Source organism: Malania oleifera, chromosome 2 (assembly GCF_029873635.1).
Source record: "Malania oleifera isolate guangnan ecotype guangnan chromosome 2, ASM2987363v1, whole genome shotgun sequence".
NCBI classification, from domain to species: domain Eukaryota; kingdom Viridiplantae; phylum Streptophyta; class Magnoliopsida; order Santalales; family Ximeniaceae; genus Malania; species Malania oleifera.
The window spans coordinates 56,637,062-56,658,623 of record NC_080418.1 but is presented as its reverse complement, the minus strand read 5'-3'; the positions used below and the strand labels follow the sequence as shown (position 1 = coordinate 56,658,623).

General features: G+C 34.4%; 1 protein-coding gene across 1 annotated transcript; it reads left to right on the top strand.

Annotated features, from left to right (window-relative positions):
• Nucleotides 1-313: 313 nt before the first annotated feature.
• LOC131148207 (peroxidase P7-like) lies at nt 314-2,330 on the top strand. The gene is made up of 4 exons (XM_058097938.1): nt 314-396; nt 586-862; nt 1,070-1,261; nt 1,761-2,330. The coding sequence occupies exons 1-4, from the start codon at nt 314-316 to the stop codon at nt 2,328-2,330; spliced, it is 1,122 nt and encodes a 373-aa protein (XP_057953921.1).
• Nucleotides 2,331-21,562: the final 19,232 nt, after the last annotated feature.

The window sequence follows — 21,562 nt, the reverse complement described above, 5'->3', positions numbered from 1 at the left end:
ACTTATAAGACGACCAACCAATAAAGATATGCCAGATATAAGGAACACTCCACTACATAAGAGAGCGTCTGAGTTAACCTCTTAAATTAGTTAAAATGTAATAAAACCGTTCAAATTCAAGAGAGTGGGATAAGAACTAACTAGAGTGAATCTTATTTGATTTGTTCTGGGTTAAATGCTTGCTTATACATTTGAATTTTAATGAGCGATCAAGTCAACTGGCTTGCCTTTTTTCTTGGACTTTTTCTCTGGCAACTCTGTCGATTCCCAGCCGTAGATCTAAATCCTCACTCACAAAAGTAAGCTACCCTGCATGAACCTCATTATAACTTTACTCTCTCTCTCTCTCTCTCTCCTTCTCTTTCTCTCCCTCTCTGCACTAACTGGAAGCCCATGGTAGACCTGGCTACACAACACGATGTACCTGTTTTCTGTCTCATTGTCATTTTCACCCTTCCAGAAAATTTGAACTCCAAAGGTACTCCAACGTAAAAGTTTCATATTGCTTTAACCGTCTCTCTCTCATGCAAGGTCATTACTAGTCTCTTCTAGCTATATATATATAATGTGAACTTTGGGCCAAAGCAAAGCTCTCATCTCAGATTTTAAGCCAGAGCTACCTAGCTTCCGCCGGCACAGTAGCTTCAGTTCCAATTTTAACCTAATGGCCACCTTTACCCTCCTTGTTGTGATGTCTTACCTTGTTTGCAGTGCCAATGCGCAGCTCTCAGCCAACTTTTACGCAACCACATGCCGTAATCTTCAAACCATTGTGCGTAATGCAACGCGGCAAGCTGTTAACAGCGAGCCCCGCATGGGAGCTTCTCTCCTCCGCATGTTCTTCCATGACTGCTTTGTAAACGTACGTGTAGCTAGGCCTCCAGTCAATGATCAATATCCCATGCATCCATGCAGCATATCTATCTACTTAAATAATTAAAACTGCAATTAACTTCTTTTTTTAAATCTCCCGGTGTGTGTGTGTGTGTGTGTATAAAATTAATAGCATTGACAGTCTTAATTTCATTAATTTGATGTAAGTGCATGTGGTATATATACATACGTGTAGGGTTGTGATGGTTCGATTCTGCTGGATGACACGGCTACCCTTCCAGGTGAAAAGAATGCACTCCCAAACAAGAACTCAGTGAGAGGTTATGAAGTTATTGACGACATCAAAGCTCAGGTGGAGAAGGCTTGTCCTGCTACTGTATCTTGTGCTGACATACTAGCTCTTGCGGCCCGTGATGGAGTTGTCGCCGTTAGTCTCTTATTTTAGTTTTTTTTTTTTTTTTGTTTTGTTATTATGGTGGCGTTTCAAGAAATTATTAGATTAGATTGTACATTCAAAATGCATTTTTTGATAACAAATCAGATCCTAAGATTTTTGGTAATTTTTAGTTGATGATTATTTATTCATTCAAGTCAAACCTTTTCAAAATCACTCAAAATTCAAAGGTTTGAGTTGTCGTGATATTGTAAAAATTTCCTTGCTTAATAATTAATTCAATGTCTAACATGTATAAACATGCATTAGCTTTAAACTTTTACCAATAATAGACACTATCTATCTCTGTCTTTGCCGGAGTCCCATGTCCCATGCATGTTCTTCCTTGATTCTGTATTATTTTACCATCATATATTCTTTCTATGGATGCTTCTTAGAAAAGAGAGAAAAGACTCTAATAAGAAACACTATTAGATGTCCACTGTTTCGTGACTATAACAAATTAATAAGTGCAAAGTCTGTTTTCTCATAGTTGGGCGGACCTTCATGGACAGTGCAACTTGGCCGGAGAGATGCAACAATCGCCAATTTGACTGGAGCTAATACCGATCTCCCCTCACCGTTCGCTGACGTCCCTACCCTAATTTCCATGTTTCAGGCCAAAGGCCTAAATACTCGAGACATGATCGCACTCTCTGGAGCTCATACGATCGGCCTAGTTCGGTGCGTATTGTTTCGAAACCGTATATACAATGAAACCAACATCGATCCTAATTTTGCAGCAATTCGTAAAGCCTCATGCCCAGCCAACCAGGGCAATGGTGATGACAACTTGGCTCCGCTTGATGTCCAGACCTCGGCCCAACCATTTGACAATTTGTACTACCAAAACCTTCTACTTGGACGGGGGCTGCTGCACTCAGATCAAGTGCTCTTTAGCAATGGATCTATCGCTAGTACTGGGCTGCAGGTTTTGGCTTACAGTGCTAGTAATGTTGCTTTTTTTAGGGACTTTGGCGCTGCCATGGTAAAGATGAGCAATATTAGTCCGCTTATAGGAACAAGTGGGGAGATTAGAAGGAATTGCAAGATGGTTAATTAAAAAAAAAATTCTACAATTTTATTACGTGATTGAAAATGTCTTTCAATAAATCATTAAGTTTCCTTTCCTAAAGGCTTTATGAAGCTAATCAAGTGTTCATATATAGCTTCACATGATGTTGAATAACATGTTTGCATTAATTAATTAAACAAAAAGCCTTCATTTTCTGTTGTCTCCATCGCCACAAGTCAAAGTACAACAAAAAAATGTTTGACATTATCACGTCTAACATGGAATGTTGTAGGAAGAAAAATGTTTAGAGTGAAATAGCCATGATAAACCCCTCTCTCTTTCTCTCTAAAAATAGGGCAAAAGATACTAATATCTTGTAAGTTTTGAGAAAAAGATATGAGTTACTTCAAAGATTTTAAAAATCTCATGGGCCTTTTTTAAAATTTGATTTTTTATGACACTTACACGAATTCTTCAATTTTTTGTTAGGTAGCCAAGTGAAATCTAAAACAATTTTTTTTTCTTTTTTGGCCATTGACACATGAAATAGCATAACTTCAGTTCAAATATCCATAAAATTATGTAATCCCACTCTTAAAAGTGCAACTAGATAATTGAGGATAAGTTCTTTATTTTTTTCAAATATTTTTTTAAAAAAAAAATACATTGCGATTCTCCCTAATAAAAAAATTGACAATTTTGCCAATGTGTTGACCTCATAAGTCATACTCAGTTTTGATAATAACAAATACTTAAGTATTTGATGACTATTTAGCTTATATGCAGATATATATATATTAACAAATCAATTAATGGCACATGAAGTAAAGTCTAAAGACCTTGAAGATACTCTTTTGTTATAATTTATATTATTATTCTATTCAGGTCTATAATAGTAATTGTAGGAAAAAGGTCTATAATAATCTCTCCATGTCATGCATGTAGGATATTGTAAAGCTCAAAGACCTTAGAAGGCACTTAGTTCACTACACAAATGCACAAAATAGTCCTCATAATCACTTGCATTATCATGGGAATCAATTAAACTCGATAGGACTTAATAGGCAAATTTGTGAGAGGTCCGACGACCTAACCCTTAGTGTTCAAAACATTTCAGGCGACCAAACCATTGATCGGTCAGAATGCTGACTTGGTTTTGGGCAGCCGAACTTAAATGACTGCATCATCCACGGGCGACCGAACCATAACTTTGACCTTTCCCCACCAACTCGGCAGCCTGAACTTCACGTTCAAAATGGCCTGGGGCGACCAAACACATAAGTTTGGTTAACCGAACTCTAGATTGGGCACTCGAATCTCGAACAGTGTGAGAATTGCCTTAGTTTAGCAAACCGAACCCATGCTTAGGAGACCGAACTTCAAAAACTGACTTTCTTCATTGTCTCTATTCAGGCGACCGAATCTTGGATCGGCCACCCGAAAACATTCGAGTTGTTTTATTTTTATTGAGGTTAAAGATGGTTAAACGACGTTAATTTCATTAAACGGTTTTAAAATAATTTTAATAAAGACCTCTATCTCCCTAATAGTCATAATTTAGCCTACTTCTATGTATAGGGCTTCATTTGCAAGGATTAGTAAGAAATTAGCAAATTGAATAGTGAGAAATCCTCTGAAAATTTCTTAATTCCATTCTCTCCTACAAAATCCATAACACTCAAATACCTTCATTCCATTGAGAAATCTTACATTGTGAGTGTTTTATTCATCATTCTAAATAGCTAGAAACCCTCACTTGCTTTGTGCTTGTGATTTTTATTGGAGAGTTGAGCAAAGAATTTTTCCCTTTGATTTTATCAATAAATCTTGGGTTGGGAAAAATTCCTACAGCTTAGTGCGTCTTTGCATTTGGATTGAAGATTCATTAAGCTTATATTTTTGGTGTGCAAAATATTTTACAAGCTATATTTTTCGAACAACTTTTGTGCTTATTTCATCGAGGAAAATATTTTAAGTTAGTTTGAATATTTGATCAGCATCTTTGAAACCCTAATCTATTATTGAGATTTGTTATATCTTGCTTCAAAGAAATAGCTTGTTAGAACACTCTTGAGCATATTTGTGATTATATATTGTTGAGTGTTTGCTTGCATAAAAACACATCACTGAGCTTACAATTTCCTATATTGTTGATGTGTGCTTGATTGATTACATTTCCTACATATTTGCTTGATTGAGAAGCATAATCACTGTACCTAGTTTGTATTATGAAATATTGTTGTATTCCAGGTGTGGCCCGAGAGGGCGGTAATCCAGCCCGGGAAGGATTGTATGTAAAGGTTGAGGTCAGCCCTGTACTAATTGACTTGATTGTATTAGGTGTCGCTCCACCCGCTAAGTTAAGTGAGCTTATAGTGTAATCCTTGTGCTTGTTAGCCAAGGCGGGGTTTGCCGAACCTCAAAAACATTTTTGGTGTTGTCTTCTTTACTTCTTTATTGTGCATGCTTGGTTAAATTTCTAGTATAGTTTAATTTCCACTAAAAGTATATATTGATTTATTTTACACGCATTAGATTGACCTTAGGCTTGTGTAACATTGCTGTTAGTTAATTGACCTAGTGGATAAACTTTAAAATACCAATCCCCCCCCCCCCTCTTGGGATTACAGTAAAGCTAACAATTAGTATTAGACTTAGGTTGCATAGACTTAATAGTTATTTTGTAGAAGATCTAAGATGGCTCATAGCACTGTAACCCCTTTCCCTAAGGGACCCTCTTCCACATGACCTCTGGTTTTCAATGGTGTTAATTACACCTTCTGGAAACATAGGATGCGCATCCTTCAAAATACTGACCGGAAGGTGTAAAGAGTTGTTTTTAGGAGAAATTATGTTCCTATGAAAACTGAAGGTACAACTAGAGTTCCTACGAATGAAGAGGAATATAGTGATGATGATATGAAAGCTATTAGTTTGAATGTCACTGCCATGAATAATTTGTATTGTGGTCTTGATGTGAATGAATTTAATAGAGTTATGGCATGTTCATTTGCTAAGGAGATATAGGATAAGTTAGAGGTCACATATGAGGGTACTAGAGATGTAAAAGATTAGGATTGATATGTTGACCAATGAGTATGAAACATTTAGGACGAACACTAGTGAGTCCATTCAGAACATGTACACTAGATTCACACACATCATTAATTCACTACATGTATTAGGTAAGACTTATACTACATATGAGATGATTAGGAAAGTCTTTGGAGGTTTGCCTTCTGTTTGGGAAGCAAAGGCTATGACCATTTCTGAGGGTGGAGACCTTAAGGCCATGACATTAGATGAGTTGATAGATTCACTGATCACCTATGAATTAGCTATAAATGAGAGACTTAATGAACATAATAGGTTGAGAAAAGTGACTGTATTGAAAGCTTCCACTAATACATCTAGTGAGTGCAGTGAGCCTGATTATGGAGATGATATGGCCATGCTAACTAAGAAATTCAATAGATTCTTCAGGAAGAGTAGTAAACCATACAAAAGGTATAGGGAGTTTGCATCTGAGAAGGGAGAGTCTAGTAAAATAAACGAGATATAAAATGCTCCTAAGTGCTATAACTGCAACAAGGTTGAGCATATCAAGCTGGATTGCCCCTTATCGAAAAATGAAGCTAGGAAAAAGAAGAAAGCCATGAAAGCGAGCACTTCATGGGATAAACTAAGTAACAGTGACTCGAACTCAGACCACAGCGACTCTGAAATTGCTAACTTGTGCCTAATGGCACGAGACGATGAGGTATCATCTTCTTATTCTTTATCTTCATATTATTCTTCTGATGATAATTGTATTTCTGATTGCATGCCTAAATTTAGAGAATTGCAATTTGAATATATTTGTGTCTAAATTGTTGAATAAAATGACCAAAGAAAATAATGTTTTGAAAAAGAAATGCAAAAATTGGTCAAAATTGTTTGAAATTGCAAAAACCTCTCATGCGTCGATTCTGAAAGAAAAAGATTTGAAAATGGCTGAGCTTAAGAGAAAATTGGAGGATAGCACCAAAATTATTTTTAAATCTATGGAGGGCCAACATAACTTTGAAAAACTACTTGAAGCCCAAAGAAACTCTCTTACTTGGTTTAATGGTGTTGAAAATATTCAACGACCTAATATTTATTTGGGACATTTCACACGTGAATCAAAATCTCAAATCCCACCTAAAGATCCAAGGTGTTAAATAAAATGTTTTGAATGCAAGAAAATTCGTTACATTCAATTTGATTGCACACTTAAAAATAAACATGTAAAAATTAGAAAGGTGTGGGTAGTTAAGGGTGATCCAGTCACTAACCCCCGTGGACCCAACAGAATTTGGGGACCACTGTCAATCACATAGTCCTCCACTAAGGACAAGTCATACCTGGATAGCGGGTGCTCACAGCACATGACTGGTGACAAGGTAAAATTCGCATCCATCACTCCCAAGGATGGTGAATACGTGACATTCGGCGACAATGCAAAGGGGCGCATCATCGGCGTAGGTAAGTTTGGTAAGGAACCTTCCTTGATTATTAATAACATTTTGCGGGTTGATAGCTTGAAGCATAATTTGTTGAGCATTAGTCAATTATGTGATAAAGGCTATAGGGTATCATTTGAAAATGATTAATGCTAAGTTGACCTAGTTCTTGGGTGAGTTTTGGGCTGGGTTGTAAATCCCTCAGCATTTTGGGAGTTTTGGGGGGAAGGTGTATATATATATATATGTATATGGTGGATTTGTAGTACTCTGGTCTTGTGTATTTTGGAGATATGCTTTGGATATTTATGTTTTCTGCTGCATAGGTATTATACAAGGAATGAATCCATTACCACGACACTCATTTTTGGGCCTGCAATGATATGACTATATGTACAGGATAACTGAGTATGTTATACAACTTGACGGTGTAATTAAAGAAAAAAAAAAGGTAGAAATTTTGGGCCGTTACAACCATTTTCATCCTTTTTATTTTTATAAACTAATTTAGTTCCAATAATAGTATAATCATCGGGCCTAGGAACTAGGGTCCAAACTTTGCTTCTCTCAAATTGGTTAAGCTCTTCCAGCATAGACATTACCTAAGATTCATCCTCTATGCCTTCCTTAATAATTTTGGGTTCTTCCTTGTATAGAAATCCAAAATGACTCACTAGGTTTCTTAAGGAAGACCGGATGGCTACACCATGTGAAGGTTCACCTATAATTTGATCTTAAGGATGGTTTCTAATGAATTTCCAATCCCTAGGCAACTCTTGAACCTCACTTTAAACTTTATTTTCTTCTATTGATTTATCATTAATTTTTGAATTTTGTCCAAATTATTTTCAATCAATAGCTTATCTAATCCTTTTCTAATATCAATATCATCTTCATAATCACTTTTAGAAAACAGATTAGATTCATCAAACATAACATGAATAGATTCAATAACAATTAATGTTCTTTTATTAAAAACGCTATATACTTTACTATTAAGTGAATAACCTAGGAAAATACCTTCATCAGATTTAGAGTCAAATTTCCTTAGGTGCTCATTATCTCTGAGTACAAAGCATTTACAACCAAAGACATGAAAATAGGAAATGTTAGGTCTACGAATATTCCACAATTCATATAGAGTCTTATTAAGTGAGGGTCTAATTAACACTTTGTTCATTACATAACATATAGTACTCACTGCTTCGACCCAGAAATATTTGGGTAATTTATGTTCATTAAGCATTGTCCTACCTATTTCTTGCAAGGACCTATTCTTTCTTTCTACAACACCATTCTGTTGTGGGATCCTAGGAGCAAAGAAATTATGAGATATGCTTTCTAAGTCACAATAGTTCTATATGCCATCATTTTTTAATTACTTCCTCTATCACTTCTAATATGTGTAATTTTGTAGCCCTTTTCATTTTGAATTCTCCAACAAAGTTTAGTAAATTGATCGCATGATTCATCTTTATGTGAAAGGAATAGCACACATGTGAATCTAGATAAATCATCTAAAATAACAAAAGCATACAATTTTCCTCCTAAACTTTGAATTGGATTAGGCCCAAACAAATCTAAGTGTAGCATTTCAAGTGGCCTAGTAGTGGAAATGAATTTCATTTTCTTAAAAGTTGATCTAGTTTGCTTACCCATTTGACATGCATCACAAATCTTATTTTCACAAAAAGAGTTTTTAGTAAGCCTTTAACTAAATCCTTTTTCACAAGTTTTGATAAAAGATCCATGCTAACATGTCCTAAACATCTATGCCACAACCAGCTAGCTTCATTTATAACCAAAAAACATATAACTTGTTGAGAAGCTAAATTATCGAAACTAGTGGTGTACACATTGTCATGACGTTCAGCAGTAAAAAGTACTTTGTTATCATATTTACTCTCAACAATGCATTTATCATTTTCAAATGATACTTTATACCCTTTATCACACAATTAGCTAATACTTAACATATTATGTTTCAAGTCATCAACAAGTAATACATTATAAATAATGAGGGATGGTTCCTTACCAACCTTACCTACACCGATGATTCTGCTCTTTGCATTGTCCCTGAATGTCATGAACCCTCCATCCTTGGGAGCAATGGATGCAAACTTGGTCTTGTTGCCGGTCATATGCCATGAGCAGCCACTATCCAAGTATAACTTGTCCATGGATGAGGATGATCTCAAGCACACCTACAAGAAAAAATCATAGTAACTGATGCGAGTCCCCAAATTTTGTTGGGTCCATACGGGTTAGTGCTTGATTCACCTTTGACTCTCCACACCTTTCTAATTCTTACATGTCTATTTCTAAGTGGACAATCAAACTAAATATGACCAATTTTTTTATAGTTAAAACATATCATTCAACATCGAGATCTTTAGGTGGAATTTTGGATTTTCATTTTCGAGTAAAATGTCTCGAATAAAGATAAGGTTGTCTCACGTTTCCAATACAATTAAATCCAATACCTTCTTTGCTAAGATAGTTTGTTTGGGCTGCAAGAAGTTTTTCAAAATTGTGTTGGCCCTCAGTAAATTTATAAACAATTTTGGAGGTATCCTCCTATTTTCTCTTAAGCTCGACAATTTTCAAATCCTTTTCTTTAAGAACTGAGGCATGAAACTTCTTTACAATTTCAAAAATTTTTGACCAATTTTCACATTTCTTTTTCAAAGAATCATATTCCTTGGTCATTTTGTTTAATAATTTAGATACACTATTCGTATTGCAATTCTTTAAATGTAGCAATGCTATCGAAATCACAATCATCATCAGAATAATAGGAAGATGAGGAGTAGGAAGACAATACCTCATCATCCCGTGCCATCAGGCAAGAGTTAGCAACCTTCGAATCAATGCAGTTTGAATCTAAATCACTGCTATTTTGTTTATCCCACGAGGTGTCTACTTTCATAACTTTTTTCTTTTTCCTAGATTCCTTTTTTAGCAACAGGCATTCAGGTTTGATATGACTGACCTTGTTACAATTGTAACACATGGAAGTATTTGATTTCTATTTTCTTTTGTTGGATTCTCCCTTCTCAGATACTGAATCTCTGAACTTTCTATATGGCCTACTATTCTTTCTAAAGAACCTGCTGAACTTCCTAGTAAGCATAGCCATGTCATTTGCAGATTCAGGTTCACTGCACTCACTAAAAGTTTTAGTAGATGTTTTTAAAGCAGTCACTTTCCTTATTCTATTATGCTCATTTAGTCTCTCATTAATAGATAACTCATACATGATAAGTGACCCTATCAGTTCATCTAGTGACATAGCCTTTAGATCTCTACCCTCAGATATGGTCGTAGCCTTTACTTCCCAAACAAATGGCAATCCCCTAAGGATTTTTCTAATCATTTCATAAGTAGGATATGTCTTACCTAATGCATGCAGTGAATTAATAATGTGTGTGAAGTGAGTGTACATGCTCTGAATGGATTCACTAGTATTCATTCTAAATGCTTCATACTCACTGGTCAACATGTCTATCCTACTTTCCTTAATGTCTATAGTACCCTCATAGGTTACCTCTAACTTATCCCATATCTCCTTAGTAGAAGAACATGCCATAACTCTATTAAATTCATTAACATCAAGTCCACAATAGAGATTATTCATAGTAGTAGCATTTATACTAACAGCTTTCATATCCTCATCAGTCTTAGGAACTTTAATTTCACCTTTTGTTTTCATGGGAACATAGTTTCCGTTAAAGAAAACTCTCACAACCTTCCCGACAATGTTGTGAAGGTAAATACACATCCTTTGTTTTCAGAAGGTGTAATTGATACCACTGAAAATAGGAGGACGTGTGGAAGAGGGCCCCTCAGGGAAAGGGGTTACAGTGTTATGATCCATCTAAATCTTTTGCAGAAAAATTGTTTAGTCTGACTTTACTGTAATCCCAAGAGTGGGAGTGAATTTGTATTTTAAAATTTTTCTCCCTTAGGTCAATTATTTAGTAGCAATATTACACAACCTAGAGTCAATCTAAAGGAGATAATGAAATGAACTATTAAACATAGATGAAATTTAAATTGTGTAAGTAAAATATTAAAGCATGTACAAGAAAAACAAGTAAAAAGAGATTACACCAGATATGTTACCGAGGTTCGGCAACTACGCCTATGTCCCCACCTTGACTCATTAGTACAAGGATTCCACTACGACTCACTGAATGGACGGGGCAGCACCTAATACAACCAGGTTAAATTAAAGCAGGGCTCACCTCAACCTTTACAAACAATCCTTTCTGATTGGATTAATGCCCCCTCAAGCCACGCTTGGAATACAACCAATTTAGAATACAAAGTGTGTACAAAATGACTGCTTATCCAACAAACAGATTTGTACCAATATCAATCAATGCACATCAACAAGATAGAAACTATAAGCTCAGTGCAATATGTGTTGTCACTCAATCTAATTTCAATATGCAATCAAGCTCAAGAGTGTATAATCAATCTATGTTTGAAACTATGTATCAATATTAATCAACCACAACTAGGGTTTCAAAAAGTTCCAACAAGAGTATTCAAAATATCACAAAAAATGATTATCTCAAAAATATTAGCTTAAGAGATATTTGAAGTATAAGCTTGTCAAAAATAATTTTTGCGCAATCAAAATACAAGCCTCAGAGTCTTGCAATACAAATCTCAAAACTCACAAGCTTCAAAGTTTTTCCCACACATGAAGTTATTAAATAAACTGGGAGAAAAACTTTGGCTAAAACTCTTAATATAAAATCAATCAATCAACTAAATCAATGAGAGTTTAAGTAAGTATGAATCTATGTAGAATCACTCAAGGCACTCTCACCAAGTTAGATTTTGCAAAGGAATAACAAAGGGTGAGTGTATAGGCTGTGGTTTTCGAAGAGTAAGCTTTGGAAATTTCAGAGAATTTTCTTTTAATAAAAAAATGCTAATCATGAGTTAATTTGAGCAAATGAGCATATATATATGTAGGCACACTAAAAAAAATAACCGTTTGGGACCTAAGGGTAATAATTAAATTTGTTTTAAAATGAGTTTAAACCAATTGACCATGTTTTACCCTTAATAACCCATGGTAAAATTAGGCCAACCCGAGAGTTTCAGTCAACCGAGCTTTAGGTTTGGTCACCCGAACAGACACATGAGAAAAAGTGAAGCTTTCATGTTCTGGTGCTTGAAAATATGTTCGGTCTGCTGGCCAAGGTGATTTTCCAACCTGCTTGAGGTTCAGTCGCCTGGTCTTAAGTTCGGTCTACTAAACTTGCACTTTCAATTGCCCGATTGTATTTTGAACATAAATGTTCGGGCGCCCGAGTTGTTGGAAAAGTCCTTAATCGGAGTTCGGTCAACCGTGAACACTAGGTTCATTTTGAGTAGGTTGCCCGAAGTCAGGTCAACGTTCTGACTTTTCCTATGTTTAGTCAATCGAGGAGTTTTCAACGCCAAGGTTTAGTCACCCGAATCCTTAAGATTTTAACACCTAAGTCCTATTTTTGAAAATTGATTTCCCCTGATAACATATATGATAATAGGGACTTTCCTAAGTGCAAGTGCAAGGACCTAGGGTCTTTCCTAAGGCCTTTTCGAGCTTATGGTTTCTTAATGCATGATATGTATCAATTATTACGAACATTTGCTTAAATAAATATTACAAACCCAAATTGAATGAAATATAAAGAACAAAGAAGATGAACAATTTGGGACTTCATCTTCTTCAAGTCACCATACTCCGCCATATGATTTTTCCAAAATGATCTTGCACACAAACTTGGCAAACATTAAATACCAGTATATTTGTCATAATCAAAACGGGATATATATGACCCATAGATTCAACAAAGAATGTACAAAAAAGAGGATCCATTATTTTTTATTCATAAGATGTGCTAAAAAGATAAAAGCATTCACAAAAGCAATTAATCAAAGTAAGATATTAATTGATTGGATTATTATCACAAATTTTGAGACTTCATTAGCCTTTACTCAGCTTAAAGCACATCCTCATCACATTTGATGAGAGCATTAGTGACCTTTTAACTGTCCACATTCAATCAATCAATGTAGTTTTAGTGTCTTTTGGATTCTTTAGTTCAACTTACTAACATTGTATAGTAAGGGGAAGAAATTGTACATTTATTTTAAACAGCTACTTATAAAAAATTTATATATATATATATATATATATATATATATATATTACAATAATAATAATCATAGTACATGTTTTGGGCACCTTGAACCTCCTTCCTCATTTATTTGCCTACATGCATGGGCGGGTTGCTTGTGAAGATGACTACATTTTAGTAGGGTCATTATGAGACTATCTTCGAAGCAGTGGGCAGATGAAAACAATTCCTGATATTATTCAAGAAGCAAAACCAGATATATATTAGGTGATATATTGGCTAACCTCGCTAGCATGCTTGACACCACATATGAAAATCTGGATGAGTTGAAAATAAAATAGAACGAGCAACCCATGTCCTTTTAAGTAGAATGCTTGAAGAAAAAGACCGTCACTAGTAGTCTTATATTAGTGATGGTTTTTACAACCGTCACTAATAATGCTTTTGTTGACATGGAAGAAAAGTTCAATAGGTTACCAAGTATAGAGGAATTGCACGTCAATAGTCTCACCAAGAAGAAATTATCCGCTAGCTTCACCTTTATAAGTCGACTCAAAATCTCCCAAATGGTGGATTATTAGTGTCAATTTTATAAACTATCACTAATAGAGTGGATTATTCGTGACAGTTTTTTAAAACCATCGCTAATAATGCACATTAACGAAAGAACAATCTATATTTGATTAGTTGAATTTAGACGATAAGCTATGGTATTTCATTAGGTACTTGGGTGCTTGTGAGCTAGTTAGAATAGGTTGTGTAGTGAAGTATTTGCCACATTGGGCAGCTATGCAATTCGAAATGGATCAATAACTTCTGGGCAAGGCTGACTTCTTGCCTGTCTTGGAAAGATCATTCCAAGTAGGGGTTTCCATTAGGTACTACAACTGGTGGAAGAGTCATATGTTGACTCGAGCAAATTGTAATTAAGTATGTGTTTATGAAGATGAGTAATCCTAAGAATTTACCATTTGATCAAGCAAGAATGCTTAGGGAAGGTTGCAATTCCTCTACATCGAGGAATCCTAGCAATCATAGTGAAGAACCTTCGAAAATCAAGGTAGATACGGTAAGTGAATGAAGGTTCAAGCTAGTGATGCAAGGGAAAATAATGTCAAATCAAAAGTGGCACCAATGGTTCCACCCTAAAATGGTGAAGCAGTTGTTGAACGAGGCCTTGGAGTTGATTGTGGACAATTGCATGTCACTAAAGGTGCTAAAGCTGTTTGGGTGCACTTAGGTATGTTGCTTGTGGCACCCATCTCCTACTCTCTAGGAGGCTAGAACATCTCTAGGAGGCTGTAACGTTTCTAGAATTGGAGCTAGCTTCAATCCAAGAAATTTTCACCTGCTTATTTGGGTGGCCATCCAAAAACATGTCTGAACTCTACAACACAAAGCCAGCAAGCTCTATGATACCTTGTCTTTTTAACATCCAGTACATAAATTGGACCCTTGATCTACTGGTGTTTTCAAATTTCAATATTGCATCTAATGATTGATCAACAATAGCAGAAAGAACAAAGCGCACTGGGTGCCACAAGAAACATTGGTGCCACTTTTGATTTGATATTATTTTCACTCGCATCACTGGGTCGAACCCTCAGCTTGGAAGGTCCTTCACTACGATTGCTAGGATTCCTAAATGTAGAGGAATCGCAACATCTCCTTGTGCATTTTTGCTTGATCATATGGTGAAGTCTTAGGCTTAGTCATCTTCATAAACACACACTTCATTACAATTTTCTCGAGCCAACATATGACTCTTCAACTAGTTGTAGTGCCTAATGGAAACCTTTGCTTGGAATGATCTTTGCAGAACAAGCAAGAAGTCAACCTTGCCTAGAAGTTATTCATCCATTCCAAATTGCATAGCCACCCGATGTGGCAGATACTTCACTACACAACCTATTCCAACTAGCTCACAAGCACCCAAGCACCTAACGAAAGATCGTAGCTCATCATCTAAACTCAACCAATCAAACAAGGATTGTTCTTTCGTTAACGTGCATTATTAGCGATGGTTTTTAAAATCCGTCACTAATAATCCACTATATTAGTGAGGGTTTGTAACCGACAATAATAATCCACCCTTTGGAGGATCTTAAGTTGACTTATAAAGGTGAAGCTTGCGAATAATTTCTAAGACTGTCCTCGTGCGAGTCCTCTATACTTGGTAACCAATTGAACTTTTTCCCCTATCAACAAATGCCTTATTAGTGATAGTTGTAAAAACCATCAGTAAAATAAGACTACTAGTGATGATCTTTCTCTTCAAGCATTCTACTTAAAAGGACATGGGTTGCTCGTTTTATTTTATCTTCAATTCATCTAGGTTCTCATATGTGGTGTAAAGTACACTGGTGAGGTTTGCCACTATATCATCTGATATATATATCCGGTTTTGCTTTCACAAATAATATCAGAAATTGTTTTCATCTGCCCACTGCTATGAAGATAGTCTCCTAATAACCATGCTAAAATGTTGTCATCTTCACGAACAACCCACCCACTGCTCTTAAGGTGCTTTTATTATTATTTTTTTCATATTCAAATCTTCTTAATTTGATGTCTTGTGTAATTAGATGTTCTTTAAAAGACACCCCATTTATTTGGAACTCAAACTATCCTTATACGCCCAATATCTCCATACTACACACCTAATGTGGGATCCTTACACAAAGATCCTATATGTAAAACAACTCTTATAGGTTCATATAATAAGTTTCTGATGCTAAATTGTTAAATGAACTCCATAAAAATTATCCACATTAGACAATTCAAAAATGGTTGAAATAGAAACATCACTTTCAAAAATATTTTAGCATGAAATATAGCATACTCATTTAAGCGCATGGTTTATGGACTTTTGATTACTTTGGGAAAATTCTAATGAAATTTTGGCAGCATGTCGTCTATAAATAGAACATTTTCCCATAAGCCAAAAACCTGGTTGTTTACAGTAAGTGATTCAGATTAAGCATGCGAGAACCTAAAAATATCTATCAGCATGTAATACACAAGTCACTGCATCAGCCATGCAGGTGGCTTTCAGTTCAATTAGCATGCACTCCTATTATCACCTATCAGCATGCATTTCCAAATACTGCATCAGTCATGTAGTTGGCGTTCCCGAAAAATAGGCAGTCCAAGATATTTAAGCGATCCAAAATAGTCCAATAAAGTTCATGTAAAAATATAAACTATCCATCAAAGAGATATAATTATTTAATACAATATGGATGGTAGGTTGTCGTGCTAATCTCATAAGGTATATAGGAACAGAAAGTCACAATGAATATCTCTTTAGGTTTACGTTGAACTATTCGGAGGAATGATATGACAAATGTGGAGACTAACATCCCATTCTTAATTAGTATGCCAAAGGTGTATAGTGAATGCATATACCAATATTTGTCATTCTAGGCACAAACAACTTCCTAAGCCTTTTAGTCATCACTACCCCTAATCTTAAGAACGAAGGAAGGATTAAGAATTAAGTAATTCCAATTGGAATACAAAAAAGTCAATAGGTTTTTTATGCTTATGAAAATAGTAAACAAAATGGGAAGTACTTGAGAAAATACTAAGCATCAATAGAAATTCATGTAAATTTAATTAATGAAAATCTAAGATTAAATCAAGGTTTTGTTTTGCCTAACATCAACAACAAAACAAGAAATAAAAGCAAGCAATTTATCAATGATGTCTTCAATTTCCGATTTTAGTAAAATAAAATTTTAACAATAACATTGAAGAAAACCTAATAAATTATGGAAAACAACTGACATTGAACCACAAACCAAGTTGTAGAACTTAGCCAATCATGTTCGCAACCCAAAATTTTCGGATCAAATTAATCTCAGAATAAATCATTCAAAAACAATAAACTACATGGATACTAAAATTAAGGGAACAAACTAAATCACCAACAAACTATTGCAACAATAAAATAAAAGACAAAAAGTGCATGAAACAGGCCTGCATTCCACACTCACCTTGTCTCAACAAAAGTCAACTCAAATAAATTTATGCTTCCAAAAATTAAAAATTAGCTTCCTGCCTTTCAATAGAACAACAATCCTACGTATTTGGTTATGTATACAATATAAATTTATATAAATTTATATAAATCTTGATAAAATATAGTACAAAATTATATCTTCTATTTTAAAATTTTGTATAAATTTTAATTTAACTTTCAAAATATATATTTCCAAATATATAAAGGTTGCATTTGGAATTTTGGACTTTCAATTTAGATTTAGGTGACTTTAGAAAATTTTCAATATAATTTTATATTACATCTTAGTCAAATCCAAAACATTTCCAAACATAGGAAATTAGAGTTTTGAATGACATTTTGTGAATATAAGAGGAGTATTTTAGACTTGATAAAGCAAACTAAATGAATTTAAAAAAAACAAAAATATGATTGTAGTGATTTTGATAAATGATAGCTTTCAAAGTTAGGATTCATTTAGATCAAGAATTTTATTTAGATCAAGAACTTTAGTTGATGAAAAGAAAGAAAAGGAAAATAATGAGGATATTCACACACTCACGCACACACGCAGAATGTCACAGACACACTCACACACTCACATGCACACTGTCAAACACACATTGTTGCACACACACTCACACTCACACTCATAGTCACACAAATACTCACACACGCACAAAAAATAACAGAAGAAGAACCTACAAGGGAGGAGGGAGGATCGGCGGCGGAGGCAGCGGAAGTAGTGGAGGGAGCAGCTCATAGTGTCGATGGAGGTAGCAGCTAATAGCAACAGTAGTGGGGGTGGCCGGAGAGGACGGGCACAGAGAGGAGGAGGAGGGAGGAGGAAATTCAGAGGGAGATCGAGGAGATGGGGGGAAGATTTGGGGAAATGTTCACTGGATAGGGTTTTAGGATTTTTAGTGTATTAGTCAGAGTTTAAAGTCGTCACTAATACTCCAAAAACCGTCATTAAAAGTTTGAAAAATTGTTTATATATTTTTTAATCAAGAAAACAATATTAGTAATGTTTTTGGAGAAACCGTTACTAATGTAAGACTATTAGTAATGGTACATTAGTAACAGTTTTAGAGAAACCGTCATTAATAGTCTATTTCTAGTGACGGTTTCTAAAACACCATCACTAATAATACACTATTGGTGAAGGATTTAAAAACCGTCACTAATATTTTGCCTATGTTTTTATATTTAATATTTTTCCACTTTTTTTTTTCAATAATAAATATATGATAACATCATTTTTATGTTATCTTGCCATTTTATCTCATAACTGTCAACAACTACTCTAAATCGTCACTTGAAACATTTATTTAGCCTTAATTTAGATTAAATTTTTTGTTTGAGGAAGAAAAAAAGAAAAATCACAAGGAAAAATAGATCGAGGTTGCTTCTATTAGGAAAAAAGTGAGAAATGGTCTTCAAGATCTGATTCATTGAAGAAGCTAAAAGTGAGTAATGTTTTCGTAAAGCCTTTGCACAATATATATTACAAAATTTGTCTCAAAGAAACTAGAAAAATATTCTGCATATGATGAAAGTGGGACTTCTTTAAATAGAATGCTTAAAGAGAAAGACCTATTGGGTTGGGTTTCCCTCCTAAGTGAAGATGGACCATACCCAATACGAGCCCATGTGTGGAGAGGCCCATTTGGGAGAATAGGGTTAAACCCTATCCTTTGCTGCTTCAAAGAGTAGTGCACAATCAGAAAATAGGAAAGAAAAAAGGAGAGAGAGCCACAACCGCCACACACTGGGAGAGAGAACCACAACCGCCACACAGAGAGAGAGAGAGAGAGCTGTCCAATCTTGATCAACTGCTCCGATCAATAAGCATTCATGGTTCGAATTGAGCTGAAAATTTATAGGGACGTTCATGACATATGAAATTTCATTGTGAATGGTGGAGATTGGATTCTGAGTAACCGGTGTTCATTTTCAACCTATGAACAGTAGCCTTGGTTTTTGTCACCACCACAAAGAGAGAAAGTTGTCCCGTCTTGATCAACTGCTCCAATCAATGAGCATTCGTAGTCCGATTGAGTTGGAAATTTACAGGGATGTTCATGACACATGCAAATTCATTGTGAATGGCTAAGATTGGATTCTAAGCATTTGATGTTGGTTTTCTGCCCATGAACAGTAGCCTCAATTTTTTCTTCCACCACAATACGAAAAAGTTGTCCAGTCTTGATCAACTGCTCCGATCAAGGAGCGTTCGTGGTTTGATTGAGCTAAAAATTTATAAGGATGTTCATGACATGTAAATATTCATCATGAATGGTAGAGATTGGATTCTGAGCATTCATTATTGCCTTTTTTTTTTTAGCCCATGAACAGTGGCCTCTGTTTTTGTAGGATTGTTAAGATTCCTCGATACATAGGCATTGCAACCTTTCCTGTGCATTCTTGTTTGATCAGATGGTGAAGTCTTAGGATTACTCATCTTCATAAACATATAATTCATTACATTTGCTCAAGTCAACATATGACTTTTCTGCTAGTTGTAGTACCTAATGGAAACTCCAACTTGGAATTATATTAGCATGACAAACAAGAATTCAACCTTCTCCTAGCTAAATTTGTTTTTCATTTTAGTTTTTCAAGAACATACAAAAACATAACTAGCTAATTTTGCATTTTTATAACATTTATGAGATAAATAAATAACAATAAATAATTTTCACACTATATTCTTATGGAAATAATTTTATTTTTTTCATTTTTTAGTTGTTGAAAATAGTTTTTATCTCAAAATTTTCAAACTTACATATAAAATTTAGAAAATATTTTTTAATTATTTTATAGATTTCTAACTCTTACATTGTGAATGAGACGATGAAGTTCTGATTTTGGATTTTAATTATATTGACCATATGTAAAGTTTTTTATAATACATAAATTCAAATCCAAAATCCAAAATAAATGATTTCAAAAAATATTTTATATAATTTTTTAAAAATTGAAAACAAGTTTTTTTTTTTTTTTTTTTTGTAATTATATTGAAATCTATAAATAAAAATTTAATAAAAAACACTATTAGTGACGATTGTCATAAACCGTCGCTAAAAACAGAGTATTAGTGACTGGTCTTTTCAAACCGTCACAAATATAGTTAAATAAATTCTTTTTATATTTTTTAAATAAAAAAATACTATTAGTGATGGTTTTTGTATACTGTTGCTAATAATACACTATTAGTGACGGCTTTCGTAAACCGTCGCTAATAATAGACTATTAGTGAAGGTTTTTCTAAACCGTCACTAATATAGTTAAAAAAAATTATTTTTATATTTCTTAAATAAAAAAAACTATTAGTGACGGTTTAGAAAATTTGTCAGTAAGAATAGACTATTAGTAACGGTTTAAAAGTATCATTACTAATAATGTATTATTAGTGACGGTTTCTATGAACCGTCGCTAATATTGTTGACTTTGTCTTCTAATACAATACTATTAGTTATAGTTAACTAACCATTACTAATAAATGTCTTTTAGTGACGACTTGAAACCGTCACTAATACCCCAAGAAACGTCGCTAATATTTTCCTTGGATAGTTTTCACGCGAAAAGTGGTTTCCCGCGATAATTTGAATGGGAAAACTAGTTTTTAGTGACGAATGTATTAGTAACAGTTCCAAAACCGTCACTAATACTTACACCAGTAGTGAAAGTTTTTTAAAACTACCACTAATACAACACTATTAGTGACGGTTTTAGAACCGTCACTAATACTTTTGTCACTAAAAAGCAATTTTTTTGTAGTGCGACTATCACTTGTTGACTAGTCCCTTGCTTTGGTCGACTAGTGTCCTGAATTAAAAAAATCATCAATAAAAATGTTGTGAGATTTTTTTTTAACTTTCCAAGGACACCAAGATCGTCCTTTTAGGACTCTTCTAGTAAAAGTTATGTCCTAAATACCAAAGGGTATTCAAGAAATTTGGTGGGTGCATAACTTAGATTTTAGACCCAACCAAAAAACCTTTTAAACACTTAAAACATTTTTTGATCAAAAGTATATGAAATATATTAAGTCTAATAGAGTTTAATACTTGTCAAAAAGAGTTTCCCCTTAAGTATAAGATATATTGTTAATAAAAACACATTTGAAAAACCAATTTGATATCTTATATAGTTGTATGACCTTTATTGAAAATTTACTTGACTTTCTTTGAACCTTTAGGACATAAGACTCATTTTGATAAAACTGGGACTAAGTATGAAGATGTTCAAAATACAAAGATATTTGAAAACTTGTCCCTATGGAAAACAACTTTGAGTTTAGGATTCGTTTGACAAATACTTTAATTTAACTTTGAAAACCATTTATGTTGAGTTTGTGACTTTGGTGAAATGCTATAAACTCATGTGTCCTAGTATGCATGCATTTGCTCAACTCTTGTTCAGAAATCGTGAATGAAACAAACTGCAAAAGTTACAAAATAAACTACCCCAAACACACACCCATTATAAAGATTCTACACTAAACTTCCTTTTGTTGTGCTTGGGTCCATCTGAGTATGTGACCTTTTGATCTTTCCTACTTCGATCGTCAACTCGATCTGATATTTTCCTTCTAACCAATACTTCAAGTATTCGTCCCTTGAACCTATACTAAATGTTGACTTT

What these genes read in the sequence shown, in the direction of transcription:
- LOC131148207 (XM_058097938.1), top strand. Translation starts at nt 314, where the DNA reads ATGAACCTCATTATAACTTTACTCTCTCTCTCTCTCTCTCTCCTTCTC. An exon ending in GCACTAACTGGAAGCCCATG is followed by an intron (nt 397 to 585) that starts GTAGACCTGGCT and finishes TTTGGGCCAAAG; the next exon opens with CAAAGCTCTCATCTCAGATT. An exon ending in CCCGTGATGGAGTTGTCGCC is followed by an intron (nt 1,262 to 1,760) that starts GTTAGTCTCTTA and finishes GTTTTCTCATAG; the next exon opens with TTGGGCGGACCTTCATGGAC.